Source organism: Microcaecilia unicolor, chromosome 2 (genome assembly GCF_901765095.1).
Source record: "Microcaecilia unicolor chromosome 2, aMicUni1.1, whole genome shotgun sequence".
Lineage (NCBI taxonomy): Eukaryota > Metazoa > Chordata > Amphibia > Gymnophiona > Siphonopidae > Microcaecilia > Microcaecilia unicolor.
The window spans coordinates 44278895-44298860 of NC_044032.1; the positions used below are offsets into that span (position 1 = coordinate 44278895).

At 40.2% G+C, this 19966-nt stretch overlaps 1 protein-coding gene across 4 annotated transcripts in view; it reads left to right on the forward strand.

The window, feature by feature from the left end:
• Positions 1-19966, forward strand: part of C2H18orf25 (chromosome 2 C18orf25 homolog) — a 164233-nt gene that overhangs the window by 46276 nt on the left and 97991 nt on the right. For all 4 annotated transcript variants that reach the window (XM_030192904.1, XM_030192907.1, XM_030192905.1 and 1 more), the window contains one exon: positions 6068-6884. In XM_030192904.1, coding sequence (XP_030048764.1) covers positions 6164-6884 — 721 coding nt within the window. In that variant the 5' untranslated portion in view covers positions 6068-6163. The remainder of the gene's footprint in view (positions 1-6067; positions 6885-19966) is intronic.

The window sequence follows — 19966 nt, forward strand, 5'->3', positions numbered from 1 at the left end:
GGTCGAAGCCTATATTTGCTTTAAGGTATGCATGATAGTTTTTAAAGTAATTTATGATCAGATTTCATTGTATCTGTCTAAGTTGGTTCAGATGCCTTCCAATAGATGTTTTCGAGATATTATTGCATTTTCCTACACTGAAGGGCCTGAAATATAAATCCATTTTTACTTCACCTTATCACTCTCCAGTTATTTGGAACATTTAACATTTAGGAAGGCATTGAAAACCTACTTGTTTAGGAAATATTTGACTGTAATTACCTAAAAGCATTTGTGTATTGATGGTTAAATTGGATTGGTATTCCCAGTGATTGTCTGGTTTCTTCTGAGGGTAATCCACATAGAACTTGTATTCTGCAATTAACTTATAAGAATATTTTGTAAAGTAAAAAAATGTTGGGGTGTAGCATAGACTCACAGTCATTAAGTCTGTAGAAAGTGTTGCAGATTTAGATCAAGAATTTGTGTAACCTTTGATTTAATTGAATGGATATTCAGGAGGAAGTGGGAGAGCATGAATGTTTGCGTGGTAGGGGGCTACCTGGGATGGGGAGAAGGGAGCTTAAGAGAAAGAGAGGGAAACGATTAAGATGAGAAGGGCAATAAGGAGTAAATGACCAGAGGAGGGCTACATTCTCTCTGGGTTTTGTCCCTAAGATCCCAGAATCAGCTTCTGCCCCTCTGTATCCTGCCCAAAATCCAGAATCTTCTTTTTATTCTCTCCATCTTCCCTTATTCTTTTCTATTGTTACTCCTCCCTCTTTCTGCCTCACTGTCCTTCCTCCTCACTTTTCTCCCCATCTTTCCTTATTTTCTATTGTTACTCTCAGTTGGCAAGAGATTATGGACTAAGTTCTATAAATAGAGCAGAAAGATCGGTGCCAAAAAAAGTGCTAAGTGCTATTTTATAAATGGCGTTCAGGTGCCATTTATAGAATTCTAAGCACTGGGAACCACAACTACATTTAGGTATGACCATTTACAGCAACGAAACCTTGGTGTAAATCCCTACTCCTAAATTAGGTGCCGATTGCCCTTATTCTATAACAATGCACTGAAATTTTAGGAACACCCCTGATCTACCCCCCCCCCCTGACCCTCCCATGGCTGCACCCCCTTTTTGATCCACCTGTAAATTTTAATTACTATTAATTAGTACTGATCATTGATAGGACCCAATTATCGGCGTTACTGGCTCGTTATTCAATTAAATTGTGCACGCAAATTGGGCATATGCCCAAATTTGCGTATGTAGTTTAAAGCATCTTTTATAGAATTCAGGGGTATATGTGTGTGCTTGATGCAAAGAGCTAACTCCCAGAGAATGGGTCCAGCCTCTTGAGGTTAGAGTGGCAGACATGGAGGAGCTGAGGGAGACCTACAGAGACATAGTAGAGAAGTCCCTCCTCAGTCTCGCAGCCCCTGTGATGTCTTGGAGGGGTCACCGAAATGGAGAGCATTGTGTTGGTGAAGCAAGAAGTAATCCTGTAGCCAGGACCTGCCCCCCCCCCAGGGGATGCAGTATCCTCTCACATTGAGAATGTATCTCCAGGGGGCTTCTGCCCAGGAGGGAAGGGTTAGGTCAGCTGTTGTAGATTATGATACGATCATTAGAAATATAGATTGCTGGGTGGCTGGTGGACATCAGAATCTCTTGTTTACTTCCTGCCTGGTGTGAAGGTTGCTGTCTTTATGCATCTAGATAGATTATAGATAGCGCTGGTTGAGGAGCCAACAGTCTTGGGACATGTGGGTACCAACAGCTTAGGAAAATGTGAGAGGGAGGTTCTAGAAGCCAAATTTTGACACACTTTAAGTACAAAGCTGAAATCCAGATCCTCCAGGGTAGCATTTTCAGACATGCTTCCCATTCCATGCACTGGACCCAAGAGGCAGACAGAGCTCTGAAGTCTCAATGTGTGGTTGAGACGATAGTGCAGGGGAAAGGGATTTTGATTTAAGAACTGGGCAACATTCTGAACTACCCTAGCCAAGTTAATGTTCAAGCACCTTACTGATCTCATTTGCAACTCTTTTTAACTAGTTCCTTATTTTCTTACTCCTGTTACTCTAGTTTATCTGTCTATATGTTGCATATTTGCTTATACCCTATACTGTCTATTAAAATGTTTTATTGTGTATTGTGTTGGCATTATAATGTAGTATACTGTGCCATAATTTGTATTGTTTTGAATATTTTTACTGATGCAACTGTCTATTGCTTATGTTTGACTTATTCTTGCTATACACCACCTTGAGTGAATGCCTTCAAAAAGGTGGTAAATAAATCCTAATAAATAAATAGGGGGAATCTATTCAAAAAGGATGGACTCCACCTTAACTGAGATAGAACCAGGCTGCTGATGCTAACATTTTAAAAGGAAATAGAGAGGCTTTTAAACTAGAATGGGGGGGTGGGGGGGGACTGACAATCGCTCAAGAGTGCATGGTTCAGAGTGAGTATCCTTGAAGGATACTATAAAGCAGGACATTTAGGGAATCCTGATAGAGAGGTTTCAACAAAGGTGAAAGAAAGCCAGGAATGTTTTTTATTTGGGTTTTTTTTTTTTTTTAAAGGGGAGAGCAAATGATCCCTGTCAACTTCTAAGCAACTTGAAGATGCAAGGAGAAACCTCAGTTCAAAAGGAGCATTGCATTCACAGCTACAGCTGACGTTTATCACAGATCAAAAAACAAAACTCCACATACCATGAATGATTTGATTACTAAACATGCGAATCTCCAAACATTGCATTAATAAATCAGAGCTAAATTACTGAACATATCCAGTCGTGTCACAAAACTTTATCACCATGAAAAAACAGCTATGTTTTTTTTTTTTTAAAACAAATACAAGTCACTTATCTTTTTCTCTCTTCCAAAAATTATATTTTTGAAGTTGCCACGCTCCCGACAGGGGTTTCCTGTTTTGCAATCCAAGCTGCTGCTTCAGCGGAAGACTGGAGCTCTCAACGACCTCTATGTCGATGGCTTTTGAAGACAGCTGCAGGGAGAAAGAGCGCCAACATTTAAAACTTCAGCCTCATGACATCACAACAGCGTTTATTATATCAGACTGTACAACAGCTGCATTTACTATTGTGGCCAACCACCTTCCTCCTCTTTCAAGTTTCCGCTAGATACGGTTTCTCCTTTAAATTACAGTTCCTCATATAGGGAAAAACTGTTCACATCGTGAAAACATGAATGCAATGAAAAAACATTCTTTACCAACCTGATAAATTGTGAGGTTATGTACATTATGTTTAGTCATAAAAGCCAAAATATTCTCCAGTGCAGCCTTGTTCACATATGATAGTAATCTAGCTCTGTGATTAAATAAGGCCCACTTTGCAGGTTGTTTAACAATCTTCGTAGGATAACCTGTGGATTCAAATTTTTGATACAAACCCAGAATCCTAGCTTTATGTTCTTCTGTTGAAGTATAAATTCTATTGCAAAAATTGTGACCATGGAATATTAGCTTTAGAATGAGCTGGATGCATACTGGAAAAATGCAATAAAGTATTCTGATCTGTCGGTTAAGTGTAAACTGTAGTTAAAAAAAAAAAACCAACAACAAAAAAACTGCACTGGTATTGAACTGACACATCCAACAATGTAATGGTCTCAATATGATACTGAACTTCAAACTTAATAGTGGCATGACACGGATTTAATTCTTGCACAAATGTTCGTAACTGAGCCTTTCCAAATAAAAATATATCATCAATGAAATGCCACCTCCAAGTTACATACTGAAACCAAAAATTTATAAACCCTTTTTAAAATTTTTTTAAACCAAGACATAAATAAGTTGGTTGTGAACGGAATGAATGCTGCCCCCATTGCTACCTCTAATTTTTATAGTCTGTGATCAAAGATAAATTAATTCTGAGTCATAAAGCCCAATTGCTTGCCCACTTCAGTCACTTCAGCAATCTTGGCAAGTCTCATACTACTACTACTGCTTATCATTTCTATAGCTCTACTAGACGTATGTAGCGCTGTACACTTGAACATGACAGTCCCTGCTCAACAGAGCTTACAATCTAATTAGGACAGACTGACAGGACAAAGAAAGGCCCATTTTTAATTCTTGATAAATTGATGTATCTGCTAATTGACAATAATTTTCTGTCCTATAATCACCCGTGTTCTGAAGCACTATAGCATTTTGGTTTCAGTATGTAACTTGTTGGTGGTGGTTCATCAATTATATTTTATTATTTGGAAGGGTACAAGGGCTCCATTTCAAATGTTTATGCAAGAATTAAATTTTAAGCTCTCCTTCTTTCTAACTCCCTGTCCTTCCCTTCTTTTCTCTACATCTTCTCTCCCTTCCCTTGATGCCTGATATTCCCTTCCATAAAACTCCCAAAGGAATAAGAGGGAGTAGGAAGATGTCTTGAGCAGAAGACATACAGTGGGTGAGGAGGTGAACTGTTCAAGATAGCTGCTACTGATCAGCTGGAGATTTAATTAAGACAGCTTTCAAAGAGATATAAAACTGGACGTATTCTTAGTTGCTAATAACAGTGTAATAGCATTTATGAACAGAATTAAAATCTAAATGCCAGGCCACTGTGTTGAACGTTTAACAAGGTCTGGACAGCTTCCTAAAGGAAAAGTCCATAGACCATTATTAAATTGACTTGGGGAAAATCCACCGCTGTTTCTGGGATCAGCAGCTTAAAATGTATTGAACTTTTTTGGGATCTTGCCAGGTATTTGTGACCTGGATTGGCCACTGTTGGAAAGAGGATGCTGGGCTTGAAGGAAAGGGAAATGGGACTTGATATACCACCTTTCTCTGTGGTATTTTGCAACTACATTCAAAGTGGTTTACATATTTTTTATTTTTGTTTTGTTACATTTTGTACCCCGCACTTTCCCACTCATGGCAGGCTCAATGCGGCTTACATATTGTATACAGGTACTTATTTGTACCTGGGGCAATGGAGGGTTAAGTGACTTGCCCACAGTCACAAGGAGCTGCAGTAGGAATCGAACTCAGTTCCCCAGGATCAAAGTCTACTACACTAACCACTAGGCTACTACTCCACCTTTGGTCTGTCCCAGTGTGGCAATACTTATGTACTTATGGGCAAGCATGTTCGGGATAAAAATTATAGATCTAATTAACTTTCAGATGACACAAAGAAGTAACTACTGTACTGACCAGTCAAGAGTACGATTTTATGAAAAGATCAAGAACAAGATGGCGTACAAATTACCGTGTTTCCCCGAAAATAAGACACTGTCTTATATTAAATTTTGCTCCCCAAGACCTGCTAGGTCTTATTTTCAGGGGAGGCCTTATTTTTCGGGGAAACATCAGGGTCTCCCCCCTCGATCGGCGGCTCCCCCTGCCCTCAATTGCTCCCGGAACTAACCTCTTAACCGCTTCCTTTCACCTTCGCACTCGCTGCACGCAGCAGGGCTGGCCACTCCTTCCTTCCGTGTCCCGCCCTCGCCTGACGTTACGTTACGTCAGGCGAGGGCGGGACACGGAAGGAAGGAGTGGCCTGCCCTGCTGCTTGCGGCGAGTGCGAAGGTGAAAGGAAGCGGTTAAGAGGTTAGTTCCGGGAGCGATTGAGGGCAGGGGGAGCCGCCGATCGAGGGGGGGAGCTGGCGATCTCGGGTGGGGGGGGGGTGACCCCATGTTTCCCCGAAAAATAAGGCCTCCCCTGCTAGGTCTTATTTTCGGGGGAGGCCTTATATTTTCAAATTGCAGCAAGACCTCTACTAGGTCTTACTTTCGGAGGATGTCCTATTTTCGGGGAAACACAGTATAAGTGCTAAATGTTAAAATGCAAAATTTGAGGACTACAAAGAGCTCTTCCTTAATGTAAATCTGAGGTGTCATCTATTAGTTTGTTGAGTTTATTCTGCTTTATGTATTTTTTTGGCTGTGTAGTTCCTAATGTTGAATTTGATTTAGGCTCACAATAACATGATTTCATTGTTACCTCGTCAGTGTTAATTCATTTGATGTGCAATATTTCTTTGTTTTTCATTGCCTTGTCATTAATTTGCTTTGTGTGTGTGTTTTTTTTCCCTGCAGTTTGCTCTTTGCTGTTCATCATTAAAACAATTCCTTAGTTGGATCTAGAGTCTGCACTCCATGATTTGAAATCGGGGACAGCCCAGGAACTCTGAAATGAAGATGGAGGCAGTTGGGAAAGTGGAAGAATTCCTTGACTCTGAAACACCACTTAAAATCTCTGAACAGAATGAGAGTGCTCAGACAGGAGAGAGGCCTCTACAACTAGAGATGGACAACCAAAAAGATGGGGTGCAGGCTGTAACGGATTCTACAGTGCTTTCAATGCCCTGCTTATTAATGGAACTTAGAAGAGACTCTTCAGAGTCTCAGTTAGCTTCTACAGAGAGTGACAAACCAACCACTGGCCAGGTCTATGAGAGTGACTCTTCAAACCATTGTATGCTTTCCCCATCTTCCAGTGGGCATTTGGCTGACTCTGACACATTGTCTTCTGCCGAAGAAAATGAACCCTGTCAGACAGAAGCTGCAATAACAGGAGACCCAACTGGAGTGTCAGGAGCTGCTGTTGGACGAAAATCTCGAAGGTCCAGATCTGAGAGTGAAACATCAACCATGGCTGCTAAGAAGAACCGACAGTCCAATGACAAGCAGAATGGGAGAGTTGCCAAGGTCAAGGGTCATCGGAGTCAGAAACACAAAGAACGAATTCGCTTATTGAGGCAGAAGCGTGAGGCGGCATCAAAGAAGAAATACAACCTGCTGCAGGACAGCAGTACAAGTGACAGTGACCTGACTTGTGACTCCAGCACCAGTTCTTCTGACGATGACGAAGAGGTGTCGGGAAGCAGCAAGACAATCACAGCAGACATACCAGGTAGAGAACATTTCTTGCAGATGTTGGAATAGAGCAATTGGTTGCAGAGCTAGCTAACTTTTTTTTTCTTTTTATCTGTTCAGTAGCTTAGTAGATGAAATGAATGTTTGGTAGTGCAGTGTTATGATTATTAAAATTTAAAATATGATTTTGCAACAAAAGTACAGGTAATTGGAAAAATATTTTGAAGAAAAGTGCATAATTGTTCTACTTGTAAATTATCTGTAACATTCACTTCCTTCTCTCTTCCTCCCTTTCCCCATGTACATAAGAAATGGCCTTTACAAACATAGTGCTAAGACATGTAATTCCATCCACAGTTAGTAATTTATATCTTATTTAATATAGTTAAATTTGATGGTTAGTCCAGGAAATATTTTCTATTATAAATCTGTTCATCTGTGCAGTATAGGTTACAATGCCATCTGCTGACTCAGCTCACCAATATTCATCTTAAGAAGTGTTTCATGATGCCTCCTGTGACTCCTTCTGCTCCTCAACTCTGTCTTTTTTGTCAGTATGCAAAGGCAAAATACTTTTGGTTTTATGTGAGTTGGGGGGTAAGGAGTTCCCCCCCCCCCCCCCCAGTTTGTTTTATATAGTCTTTTAATGAGCATGCACAAATCAATTGTATGCACTTTAATTTATAGGTTAATATGCATTTAATTGATTTTGCTTGCACTAAAAATTTAAGGCACATTAACAAGCCAAATATGCACTAATTGCACATCCAGATTGCTTTGGTATGCTTACATGCAGAAGTTAGATTGTTATACTGGAGACCTTTTTTTATTCTGCACTTGGGTGATCCAGTAGTTTCCATGGTGCAACTAAGGTCTGTCTGCAGAAAGCTGAAGCAAATGTGCTTGATATGAATGAAATTAACACTGGAGTTTGAAGTGGGCTGTGGATCTATGATCCTGGGCCAAATCTGACTGTAGCTACTTTAGTCTGGAAAACCAAGGGGTGAAATTTTGGGCCTGAAAGAGCAGGCAAGTAGCCTGCTGGCTTGCTTGGATTGTTCTCATGAAGGAAAAGAACCATTTGGGAGCAAGAAGGTAGCATATGCCATAGTGTCCTGTACCAGCTCCCAGGTTAACAGCTCATATTTGATTTTCTTTGGAAAGCTCCCTGTGCTCTTATGTAGAAGAAACAAGAGGGCAAAACTGAGTACTTAGCAGATTCCTGCTTAAATATGGGGGAATGACTGTATCCCACTAGTGACAAGTATATCTGGTCGTTGAATGGCCAACAGCAATCGAAGTGAGGAGTAGTTGATACATAAATGACAAACTCAGGAAAAACAAAAATGTTCAAATATTAAAAAAAAAATTTTTGTGAAAAGGGATTAAGCATGAAAAAGGTTCAAAGTATAAAAACTGGAGGTGGCAGAGGCCATGAAGGGTAGGCAAGAGTGAATGGAGATCCCAGAGGTGTCAGGAATGATAAGAAAGACCTTGGGACCCCTCTGTTGAAAATGGCTCAGTAAACATTTCAAGGTACACCCCAATCCAGTTCCAGGGGCTCCTTCTCACACAATGAAATGGTGAGTTAGATGTTTTTGTGTCTCGTATGGTCTTCATAATTTTTAATTGTATCCAAAGATATATTTCCTGTGTTTTTTTCATGAACTGGTGTCTAGATTAGAAGAAAAGAAAGAAGCTGTGAGGTCTTTGATAAATGCTGAATCAGGGGGAAGGCTGCTATCTATACAGGTAGCATTGATTGGTTCTATATGGCAAAGGAGCCTGTGAGGGACAAAAGAAGCAGATACCTTAATTCTGGATACTTTCCCAGAATATCTTCCTAGTGATGGAGATTATAGAGAAGGAATGGGCTTGCCAAACCCACAAGAGAACCTCCTCTCCAGGTTCATTGTGCTTCCAGAGGAAGAAACATACTATTGGGTTGTTCTGCTGTATCGTTGACAATGCAGTCCATCTCAGAAACTGCTAACATTTGACAAGATATGAGGAGGCCAAACATAATGCCTTGGAGAGCAGTGATGAGAGAGTACTTATGTGTTTTAGAGTTCATACCCACCCATGATATAAATGGCCCTAAGGGTCATATTTCATATGAGAGCAACGGTGGTAACTACACCGAATTTTCTGTTGCTCTGATAAGTTGTCCAGTTTGACGTAATGCATTTGTAGAGAGAATTAAGACTTTGTTTTTTTTGTTTTTTCCTTTTGGACAGATGGAGAGATTTGATCAAATGGGTAGCCACTGTGTTAGAGCTCATTACTCTTGTAGTACTTGATAACACCCTTCACCAAAAAAGCATGGATTTGAAAATGGAAGTGTCTTACTGGCAGAGAACACCTTAGTTTTCATAGAAATGTCAATGGTAAACCTTTGACTTCCTCTGAAGAATTATCTAAATCCGGAATTTCCATCTCTGATGGCTCGGAAGTTGAGAAAAGAGAGAGATTTATTTCAAGAGGCATAGTGAAACATTAGCTAGAGTCGAAAAAAAACTTCCACAGGTTAAGCTTGTTGTATTATTTGGAAACGATTTGATGCCCCGAGAGAAACTTTCTGCCATTAAAGCCTCTTTACAATGTATTTTGGGATTTTAGTTATATGTACATAAGTACATAAGTAGTGCCATACTGGGAAAGACCAAAGGTCCATCTAGCCCAGCATCCTGTCACCGACAGTGGCCAATCCAGGTCAAGGGCACCTGGCACGCTCCCCAAACGTAAAAACATTCCAGACAAGTTATACCTAAAAATGCGGAATTTTTCCAAGTCCATTTAATAGCGGTCTATGGACTTGTCCTTTAGGAATCTATCTAACCCCTTTTTAAACTCCGTCAAGCTAACCGCCCGTACCACGTTCTCCGGCAACGAATTCCAGAGTCTAATTACACGTTGGGTGAAGAAAAATTTTCTCCGATTCGTTTTAAATTTACCACACTGTAGCTTCAACTCATGCCCTCTAGTCCTAGTATTTTTGGATAGCGTGAACAGTCGCTTCACATCCACCCGATCCATTCCACTCATTATTTTATACACTTCTATCATATCTCCCCTCAGCCGTCTCTTCTCCAAGCTGAAAAGCCCTAGCCTTCTCAGCCTCTCTTCATAGGAAAGTCGTCCCATCCCCCCCTTCGCTGTACCTTTTCCAATTCTACTATATCTTTTTTGAGATACGGAGACCAGTACTGAACACAATACTCCAGGTGCGGTCGCACCATGGAGCGATACAACGGCATTATAACATCCGCACACCTGGACTCCATACCCTTCCTAATAACACCCAACATTCTATTCGCTTTCCTAGCCGCAGCAGCACACTGAGCAGAAGGTTTCAGCGTATCATCGACGACGACACCCAGATCCCTTTCTTGATCCGTAACTCCTAACGCGGAACCTTGCAAGACGTAGCTATAATTCGGGTTCCTCTTACCCACATGCATCACTTTGCACTTGTCAACATTGAACTTCATCTGCCACTTGCACGCCCATTCTCCCAGTCTCGCAAGGTCCTCCTGTAATCGTTCACATTCCTCCTGCGACTTGACGACCCTGAATAATTTTGTGTCATCGGCGAATTTAATTACCTCACTAGTTATTCCCATCTCTAGGTCATTTATAAATACATTAAAAAGCAACGGACCCAGCACAGACCCCTGCGGGACCCCACTAACTACCCTCCTCCACTGAGAATACTGGCCACGCAATCCTACTCTCTGCTTCCTATCTTTCAACCAGTTCTTAATCCATAATAATACCCTACCTCCGATTCCATGGCTCTGCAATTTCTTCAGGAGTCTTTCGTGCGGCACTTTGTCAAACGCCTTCTGAAAATCCAGATATACAATATCAACCGGCTCCCCATTGTCCACATGTTTGCTTACCCCCTCAAAAAAATGCATTAGATTGGTGAGGCAAGACTTCCCTTCACTAAATCCGTGCTGACTTTGTCTCATCAGTCCATGTTTTTGTATATGCTCTGCAATTTTATTCTTAATAATAGCCTCCACCATCTTGCCCGGCACCGACGTCAGACTCACCGGTCTATAATTTCCCGGATCTCCTCTGGAACCCTTCTTAAAAATCGGAGTAACATTGGCTACCCTCCAGTCTTCCGGTACTACACTCGATTTTAGGGACAGATTGCATATTTCTAACAGTAGCTCCGCAAGTTCATTTTTTAGTTCTATTAATACTCTGGGATGAATACCATCAGGTCCCGGTGATTTACTACTCTTCAGCTTGCTGAACTGACCCATTACATCCTCCAAGGTTACAGAGAATTTGTTTAGTTTCTCCGACTCCCCCGCTTCAAATATTCTTTCCGGCACCGGTGTCCCCCCCAAATCCTCCTCGGTGAAGACCGAAGCAAAGAATTCATTTAATTTCTCCGCTACGGCTTTGTCCTCCTTGATCGCCCCTTTAACACCATTTTCGTCCAGCGGCCCAACCGACTCTTTGGCCGGTTTCCTGCTTTTAATGTATCTAAAAAAATTTTTACTATGTATTTTTGCGTCCAACGCTAATTTCTTCTCAAAGTCCTTTTTTGCCCTCCTTATCTCCGCTTTGCATTTGGCTTGGCATTCCTTATGATCTATCCTGTTACTTTCAGTTGGTTCTCTTCTCCACTTTCTGAAGGATTGTTTTTTGGCTCTAATGATTTCCTTTATCTTACTGTTTAGCCACGCCGGCTGACGTTTAGTCTTTTTTCCCTTTTTTCTAATACGTGGAATATATTTGTCCTGAACCTCCAGGATGGTGTTTTTAAACAGCATCCACGCCTGATGCAAGTTTTTTACTCTGCGAGCTGCTCCTTTCAGTCTTTTTTTCACCATTTTTCTCATTTTGTCGTAATCACCTTTTCTATAGTTAAACGCTAGCGTACTTGATTTCCTAGTTTCACTTCCTTCAATGCGAATATCAAAACCGATCATATTATGATCACTGTTATCAAGCGGCCCTCGTATCGTTACCCCCTGCAGTAGATCATGAGCACCACTAAGGACTAAGTCTAGTATTTTTCCTTCTCTTGTCGGCTCCTGAACTAGCTGTTCCATGAAGCTGTCCTTGATTTCATCAAGAAATCTTATGTCCCTTGCGTGTACAGATGTTACATTAACCCAGTCTATATGCGGGTAATTGAAATCCCCCATTATTATTGTGTTGCCCAGTTTGTTTGCGTCCCTGATTTCCTTTAACATTTCCGCATCCGTCTGTTCGTCCTGGCCAGGCGGACGGTAGTACACTCCTATCACTATCCTTTTCCCCTTTGCACATGGAATATATGGTTTTGATAAAGACCCATAAGTAGCCAAATTAAGAGTTCAAGTGGCTGCACTATTTGCAGTACAAGTGCCCTACTAGTGAAGCCATGTTTTGTACTGCTGGCCTCTTATTTCCTTATGTCTTAATGCTCAAAACTGGATCTTGGCAGATGTCTTTCCCAAAATTCTTTAGGGACAAGGTGGTATTAAAGAACTGTTCTGAGTTGAATTCCTAAGGTGAATTCAGCATTTTATTTGAATTGTGTGGTACATATGTAGAGCCCTGGCCCTTTCAGAGATTGAAATCCTCTTGCATATCAGAATTCTTAAGATATCCATTATCCAGGTAGAAAACTTTTTTTCTTTCTTTTCTTTTCTTTTTTAGCTTTTCAGCTTTAAGCTTTTTACTTTCCTGAGTAGGACATTGCAAAGGTAAATTTTGGCATGATACAGACTGAGAGAGAAACAGTTTAATTTCTCTTACCTGTCCAAGGTCTTTCTGTTAGTCTGTTGCCAGTCTGAACTGAATCCATTCTAGTAAGGATAAGTGTTAAGAGAGTGTGAACTGAACATTTGTTTATGCTCATATTCAAACTTTTTGTCCCAGTTTTTCTCTCTCAGTAATTGTCTGTCTGCAGTATTACTGAGGAAGGGGTCCTGGGGGGAAAGAGGTATGATGGGAACATTTACTAAAAAGACTGCTATTGATGTGGTAAGCTAGCAGGTGACAAGGATTGGCAGGAAAGGGCAATTTCTTTTGAACATTTTGGGAGGTAATTTTAATAACTGTATTAGTGCACGGTATGTGTGTACTTTTCACTTTGTGGACTTTTTTTTTTTTTTTTCTTTCAAAAAATCTAGCAAACTATGCCAACACTTTTAGACCTACATTTTGTGCATAGATTTTTATTTATTTATATTTTTTCTGGGAAGAAGTAACCTATATAATTTCTTTTCAAAATGCAAAAATATGTGCAGACTTGCAAATCCTGCCCTTCCAGGAAAACCTCTTCTAGCTGGGTCTGAACATATACAGTATATGCCTAACATGTATTGCTTCACCTGCTAATTGGGCAGGCACCTGTGTAAAAGCTGATTTCCATGATTAAATGACTTAAATAAGTGCTCTCTTTGATTTCCACGTTAAGGAAAATTTCTTAATTGGTTTTTCTTGGCGCTTTTTTTAAAGTTTAAATATCCCTGGTTAGCAGTTTTTGAGTCCAAGCCATTTAGCATCATTCTGTATCAACAGAAACTACCCCTCACAGGAGCAAGTATACTTCCTTGCTTTCTGGTTTGAGTTCATTATCTTTATGAAGTCGCCATGTCTTCGACCTTTAAAGGATTAAGAGGTCCAGGAATAGGGCTCCTGTTTCTCAATGCTGCAGCAAGCCCTGAAGCTAGTGCATTGGGCATCTTATCATTAAAAACAAGTTCACAATCTTTTCTTTATTGTCCTCCGGTATACAAGTTCCACTGGCATGCGGTTTTTTTTTTAATTTTTTTGATAGAATAAAATCAATTTAAAAAATTTTTTTTTAATCCAAAGACATTCCACCGACACTATTTTTTTCCCCTTAAAAGTAACAGCAGAGGGGGTTGGAGAAGAAAATTAAGAATATAAGCATTGCCATACTGAAAGCCATCAAGCCCAGTATCCTGTTTCCAACAGTGGCTAATCCAGGTCAAAAGTACCTAAAAGAATAAAACACATTTTATGCTGCTCATCCTTCATATAAACAGTTGGAAACCTTATTTTGATTTCATTATGCTCTCTCTTGCTATTTATTTATATTTGCCTGATGAGCACATGATATAGAGCAACACTGAAGTCATTGTATTTTACAGTGAATTTTCATGGATCCACCAGAGGGTGGTGCATATGTCACCCTTTCATCTGCCAAATATAAATGAGAGAAATATGAAGAGTGTTTAAACAACTTTAAATAAAGCTTTGGGAAATTTCCTTTGCTTTCTAACTAAAAAGTGGGCTCATTTAGGGAACAAGGTATGATCTATGTGAGGTTAGTTAGAAGGAAGAGAAGCTCGAGGACAAACATGCTATTTTCCAACCATTGGGAACACTTCTCATTTTCGTACCTTATTTCCTTGTCATCAAGCAGATGAATCCATTACGAATGGGTTGTCTCCATCAACCAGCAGGGGGAGATAGAGAGCACTGAAAAACCATAGTGCCTCATGGCCAGCTAGCTCCATCTGCCTCTTCAGTATTCTCTATCTCCCCAGCATTACTTCGGTGTCTGAGCTTCAGGCGCTGTCCTGTCGAGACCCTTTTCTGCAATTTTCAGAGTCCGGAGTTATGGTACTTGCAGTGCCTTCCTTCCTACCTAAGGTGGTTTCAGCGTTTCACCTAAACCAGCCTATTTTCCTGCCTTCCTTTTCCAGAGAGGAGTTTCCGGAAGCCTTTGGGCAGTTGCACCTCCTAGATGTGCGACGGGCTCTGTTGCAGTATCTGCGCATGTCAAATGCTTTTATGACCTCTGATCATCTTTTTGTCCTGTTATCAGGTCTGCGCAGAGGGTCTCCAGCGTCTAAAGCCACTATAGCCCGTTGGCTCAAGGAAGCAATTTTTTCAGCCTATCTGCTGTCTGGCCGGCCTCCGCCTGAAGCCTTCAAGGCACATTCCACAAGAGCGATTTCCTCTTCTTGGGCTGAAACTGGAGCACTCTCTCTTCAAGAGCTATGCAGTGCAGCGACATGGACTTCTAAGCTCTCTTTTGCCCGACATTACAGGCTGGATGCGGCTGCCAGGAGAGACGCGCATGTTGGAGCACAAGTGCTGGCGCGTGGTGTGGCTTGTTCCCACCCTATCTAGGGATTGCTTTGATACATCCCATTCATAATGGATTCATCTGCTTGATGACAAGGAAGGGAAAATTAGGTTCTTACCTTGGTAATTTTCTTTCCTTTAGTCATAGCAGATGAACCCATGAGCCCTCCCTTAGTGATTCATTGTGTGATTGATGTTGGTTTATGTTCAGTTTTTCCTGTAGATATGTTCCCTCATTGGGAGAAGTTGGAAAACAGTCTTCAGAATTTCTGTTCTGTTATAGGAGGTTGAGTTCGTCCCTCCTTTGTGTTATTGCTCCTGTTATGGGGCATTCATCCGCTGTGAGGAAAGTTCATGTTATGCTACTTTGCGGTGTAACACTGCTTTGGAAGCTTCAAATACTGAAGAGGCAGATGGAGCTAGCTGGCCATGAGGCACTATGGTTTTTCTGTGCTCTCTATCTCCCCCTGCTGGTTGATGGACATAACCCATTCGTAATGGATTCATCTGCTATGACTAAAGGAAAGAAAATTACCAAGGTAAGAACCTTAATTTTCCCATTCTAAAAAGTTCCAGATCATTAAAATATAGTGGAAGGCAAAGGGTCATGGGGTTACTGTGAGTAGAGAGACTTCATAGTCCATGCAGATCAGAGGGAACCCGCAATACAGACTAAACGTGAAGCGATAACAGTGAAGTGGGCCACAAGTGGAACAACGAGGTGGAGCCAAAATGGAGCAAGCAAGTTTATTTGAAGGACCCGAACACAGCCTGTATTTTGCGAATGCCTGTCATCAGGGGTCTGTACACATAAAAGATATAGTAAAATCAATTGCAATCAGAAATAACAAATTACAACGCTAATACAAAACATTAATAAAAGGAATGTTGTCAAACATATGAAAAAGTATAAATACCAAAATAGTACATCATACGAAATACGAAAGTGCAAAACCCTTATGGGAGAAACTACACTGGCTCCCACTCAAGGAACGAGTATGCACCTTAGTCCACAAAATCATTCACGGTGAAGCCCCTGCATACATGTCTGATTTAATAGACCTGCCACCCAGAAACGGTAAAAGATCGTCCCGAACCTTCCTCAATCTCCATTTCCCTAAGTGCAAAGGCATAACATACAAAGTACTGCACGGATCAACCTTCGCTTACATGAGCATGCAATTCTGGAATACACTACCACGCAACCTGAAAACGATCTATGAACTAACCGACTTCCGCAAACTACTGAAGACTTATCTCTTCGAGAAAATTTACTGCAAGGATCAAAACACATGAAGTCCATACACACTAATAGATACGCATCAATACACTCTCTTCTGAATTCTCTTCCCCTGTATTTTCACCACACCTAAAACTCTACCCACAGATAAAATTGTGTTAGACCTTTATGTTCCCTTGCTAATTGTTTTAATCGCCCTATCAATTCCCCACTTATATTCCATTGTTCTATTCCCAAATGATATCCTGACTCTACTTTGTCTTCCCATAACTCTTCACAATGTAACCCATAATCGTACTGCAACAAATTGTATTTCCATCATTCATAATGTATTGTAAGCCACACTGAGCTCACAAATAGGTGGGAAAATGTGGGATACAAATGCAAATAAATAGTGGTTTAATGCTTCCTATGTGAGTGTAGTAGTCGCAGTGTTACATCCAATAAGGTGAAAGAAATACAAACATCAATATGTTTATTCACGTGTATAAGATATAAATACACTAAATTAAATTAAAACCAAAGTTGGTAGATAAGTATTGTAATTTTTTTCTTATTGTAAGTTATGATCATAATTGATGGACCACAAATTCAAATATAAAAGAAATCAATAACCAATCATAAATGAGTCCACATTTAGTTAAAATGCCCAAGAGCTGCCTTAGAATTCCATTTGATACATACTATTTATGAATTATTAACTTAAGGCTAATGCGGCAACTTCAAAAAAAGACATTGCCTATTCTGCAATAGCTGAAGGTAAAAAAAGAACAAAAAAATCAAACAAGGAATTTTAGTAAAATGCTGTAAAAAGCATGTCATCAAAACAAAACGAGAGGGTGAGACCAACAACTCTTAAGACGAAAGAGTTCATGTATGTGAAAAAAAAACCCTTTTTTATTTAGCTCATAAAAAACAAGTAAATGTACAGCCTGCATTGGGGCGAACAATTAAAAAGTAAAAGTAAAGTCCGAATTGGCAAACTAGTCAAAGGTGAAAACTCAGACACTATGCAGCACTAAGCAGCAAGAACATATGGCAAAATGTTGAAATTTAAGATGTAGTTGGGTTAATACCTAATCTTAAAATGTATTCTAAGGTGCTCAGACCGGCTATGAATGCATATGCTCAAAGAAGTTGAGCTCATAAGAAAAGGAATTAACTCATGATAGTTTATGAAGAGAGGGAGCAGCAGATGATAGTGATACAGAAGACACAAGATGAAAGGATGCTTGCAAATCAGTGATCTTATTAAATTATTCTGCCAAATCCATTGTAACAGCAAGTGCTGTGGAAGCAAGAACAGAATTAGTAGTGAAGGTTCTCAGAATGAATGAAAAAAGAAGACTGCCATAAAGTTTGTCCTAACAATTTGAGTCAAAAAAATAATTTTGCTTTTCTTCAAAAACAGCTGCCTTATAAGCCTGAAACTGTTCTTTATAGGTTACTACTACTAATTATTTATGTAGCACTACTAGTTGTATGCAGTGCTGTACACATATGCAGGTAGAGGGCTCACACTTAAGTTTTGTACCTGGGGCAGTAGAGGGTTAAGTGACTTGCCCAAGGTCACAAGAAGCTGCAGTGGGAAACAGGTTGCCACTACACTAACCATTAGGCTACCATCAAAGTGGTTTACATATTCAAATTAAAAAAGGAAGAAAAAGAAGTGCAGATCTGCAGAAAAGGACAGACAGCTAATTGTTGTATTCCAATAGAGCCTGGAGGAAGAAGGAAGCCTGCATGCAAAATGGCCAAACTCAAGTCTTAAAAGCAGTATAAAAACAAAGTGGCTTCAGCTTAGTTTTAAACATGGGAAGAGAGCCCTCTAAGCTCATAGATAACAGGAGAGCATTCCACAGTATTGGTCCAAGTACACTGAACATGGATTGCCAGAAGGTTGCTAACAGAACCTCCCGGACTGAAGGAACAGTCAAAAAATGTTGCTGAGTAGAAACCCAAGAAGGAACATAGGGCAAAAGATGCAAAGGCAGGGACAAAAACAGAGTGAGAGCAAGATCTTTAAGATCAATAACGCAACCTTGTACAAAACACAATGTTCTACTAGAAGCATATGTTCCATTTTCAGCAAACTACTTAGCGTTAAAAAGAAGCGTGACCGCTACTGTACAGCCAAGTAATGACAAAGGAGTAGACTAGTGGTTGATTGATGAATAAATCCTGTGTATAATATTCTTCGACTCCCTCGTTATTTTGGAAGTGTCATTTGTTCACACTACTCCTCTGATTGTCTTGCTACGTTTGTAGTGTTCTTTGTTCCTCCACCTCGGTGATTGATCTTCACGTTGTCGAAGCTGACATGTCTGTGAGGACAAATTAGAATTGTACCAAGCCTCCTTGTATATAATACGACATACTCATATCTTAAGAGGAGCTATAAATGAAGCATTCCAGTGGATCAGCCCAAAAAATTCTATAGATTAAGGAAGACCTTACTTGAGAGATTCACTTGTACGTATGTGCTTTACTGGGAGGGTAGCTGGAAATCAAAGGAGATTTACGTGTAAAAGTAATTAAGTAGTGATCTGAGCAAAGTAAAGGAGATAAGGAATGAATTCAGCGAAGGGTTTGAATTTGATGCAGAAAGTGGAGGAGTGGCCTAGTGGTTAGGGTGGTGGACTTTGGTCCTGGGGAACTGAGAAACTGAGTTCGATTCCCACTTCAGGCACAGGCAGCTCCTTGTGACTCTGGGCAAGTCACTTAACCCTCCATTGCCCCATGTAAGCCGCATTGAGCCTGCCATTAGTGGGAAAGCGCGGGGTACAAATGTAACAAAAATAAATAAAGTACAGTATCATGAGTGTGCCCTGCAGTGTGTGTTGGGGTGCCTATATTTCATGTCTATATTTCATGTTAGGTGGAGATCCTGGACAAACTGCAAAAAAACTCTTACAGAATGGTGCAACAGGATCATCTAGATTCCAATTAAGATATCCCAGAATATAAGATTCTTGGACTTCATACAGTGATAGGTAACTAAGTGCTGCAAAACCTGAACAGAACCCGCAGTGGGAGGTGGTGGGTGATAAATCAAGAGAAAGTCAAGTGGAGGTGAAGCTGCTACTCTAAATGAATAGGATTTAAGGGAGGGATGTGATGCAGTAATGAGAAGCTGAACTTTTAAATGACTTGGCAAAAATAATTGCTAAACTGCCACTTCCCATCTTGACAGTTTACCACAAAGTTGAAAAATCCTTTTATGGTTGCCTGTACCAAGTAAGCAGTCTCTCATAAGTTAGACATGGCTTGTGGAAACATGGTTAACATGTTAACCATGTTTCCACAAGCCATGTCTAACTTATGTCAGATAATCAAATTCTTAATTAAAAATATTTTCCATATATTGAACAAGTGTTAAGTCCTAAATTAAATTGTAAAAGACAGTAGTTCAAGACAGTATTTCTACAGAGGAGGGGCTTAACAGGAATCAGATGACTTACCTTGGGAGGAAAGACATGAGTTTGATGAGGAGGTCCATGTCCCAGATTGGCAGGATGGGCAAGGAATCACCATAAACCAAAAGAGGAATATGGTTGATTGGTGTATGGTTTGAGATTTGCTATATTACTTCATTTGCTAGATGCAAGTCAATGCAGTGTACATTTTATTCTGGAATGAAATAAAATAACTTCATATAATCACAAGAAGGATTAAACACAACAATCTCATTCATCCAGTAAAAGAAGGTACTATCAAATATCAATCAGTATCGGTATTCCACAGTTAAGGAGAGCCATCCAAATCATTTAATTAGCCAAGAGCAATAGTAAAATAGTGAGTTTTTA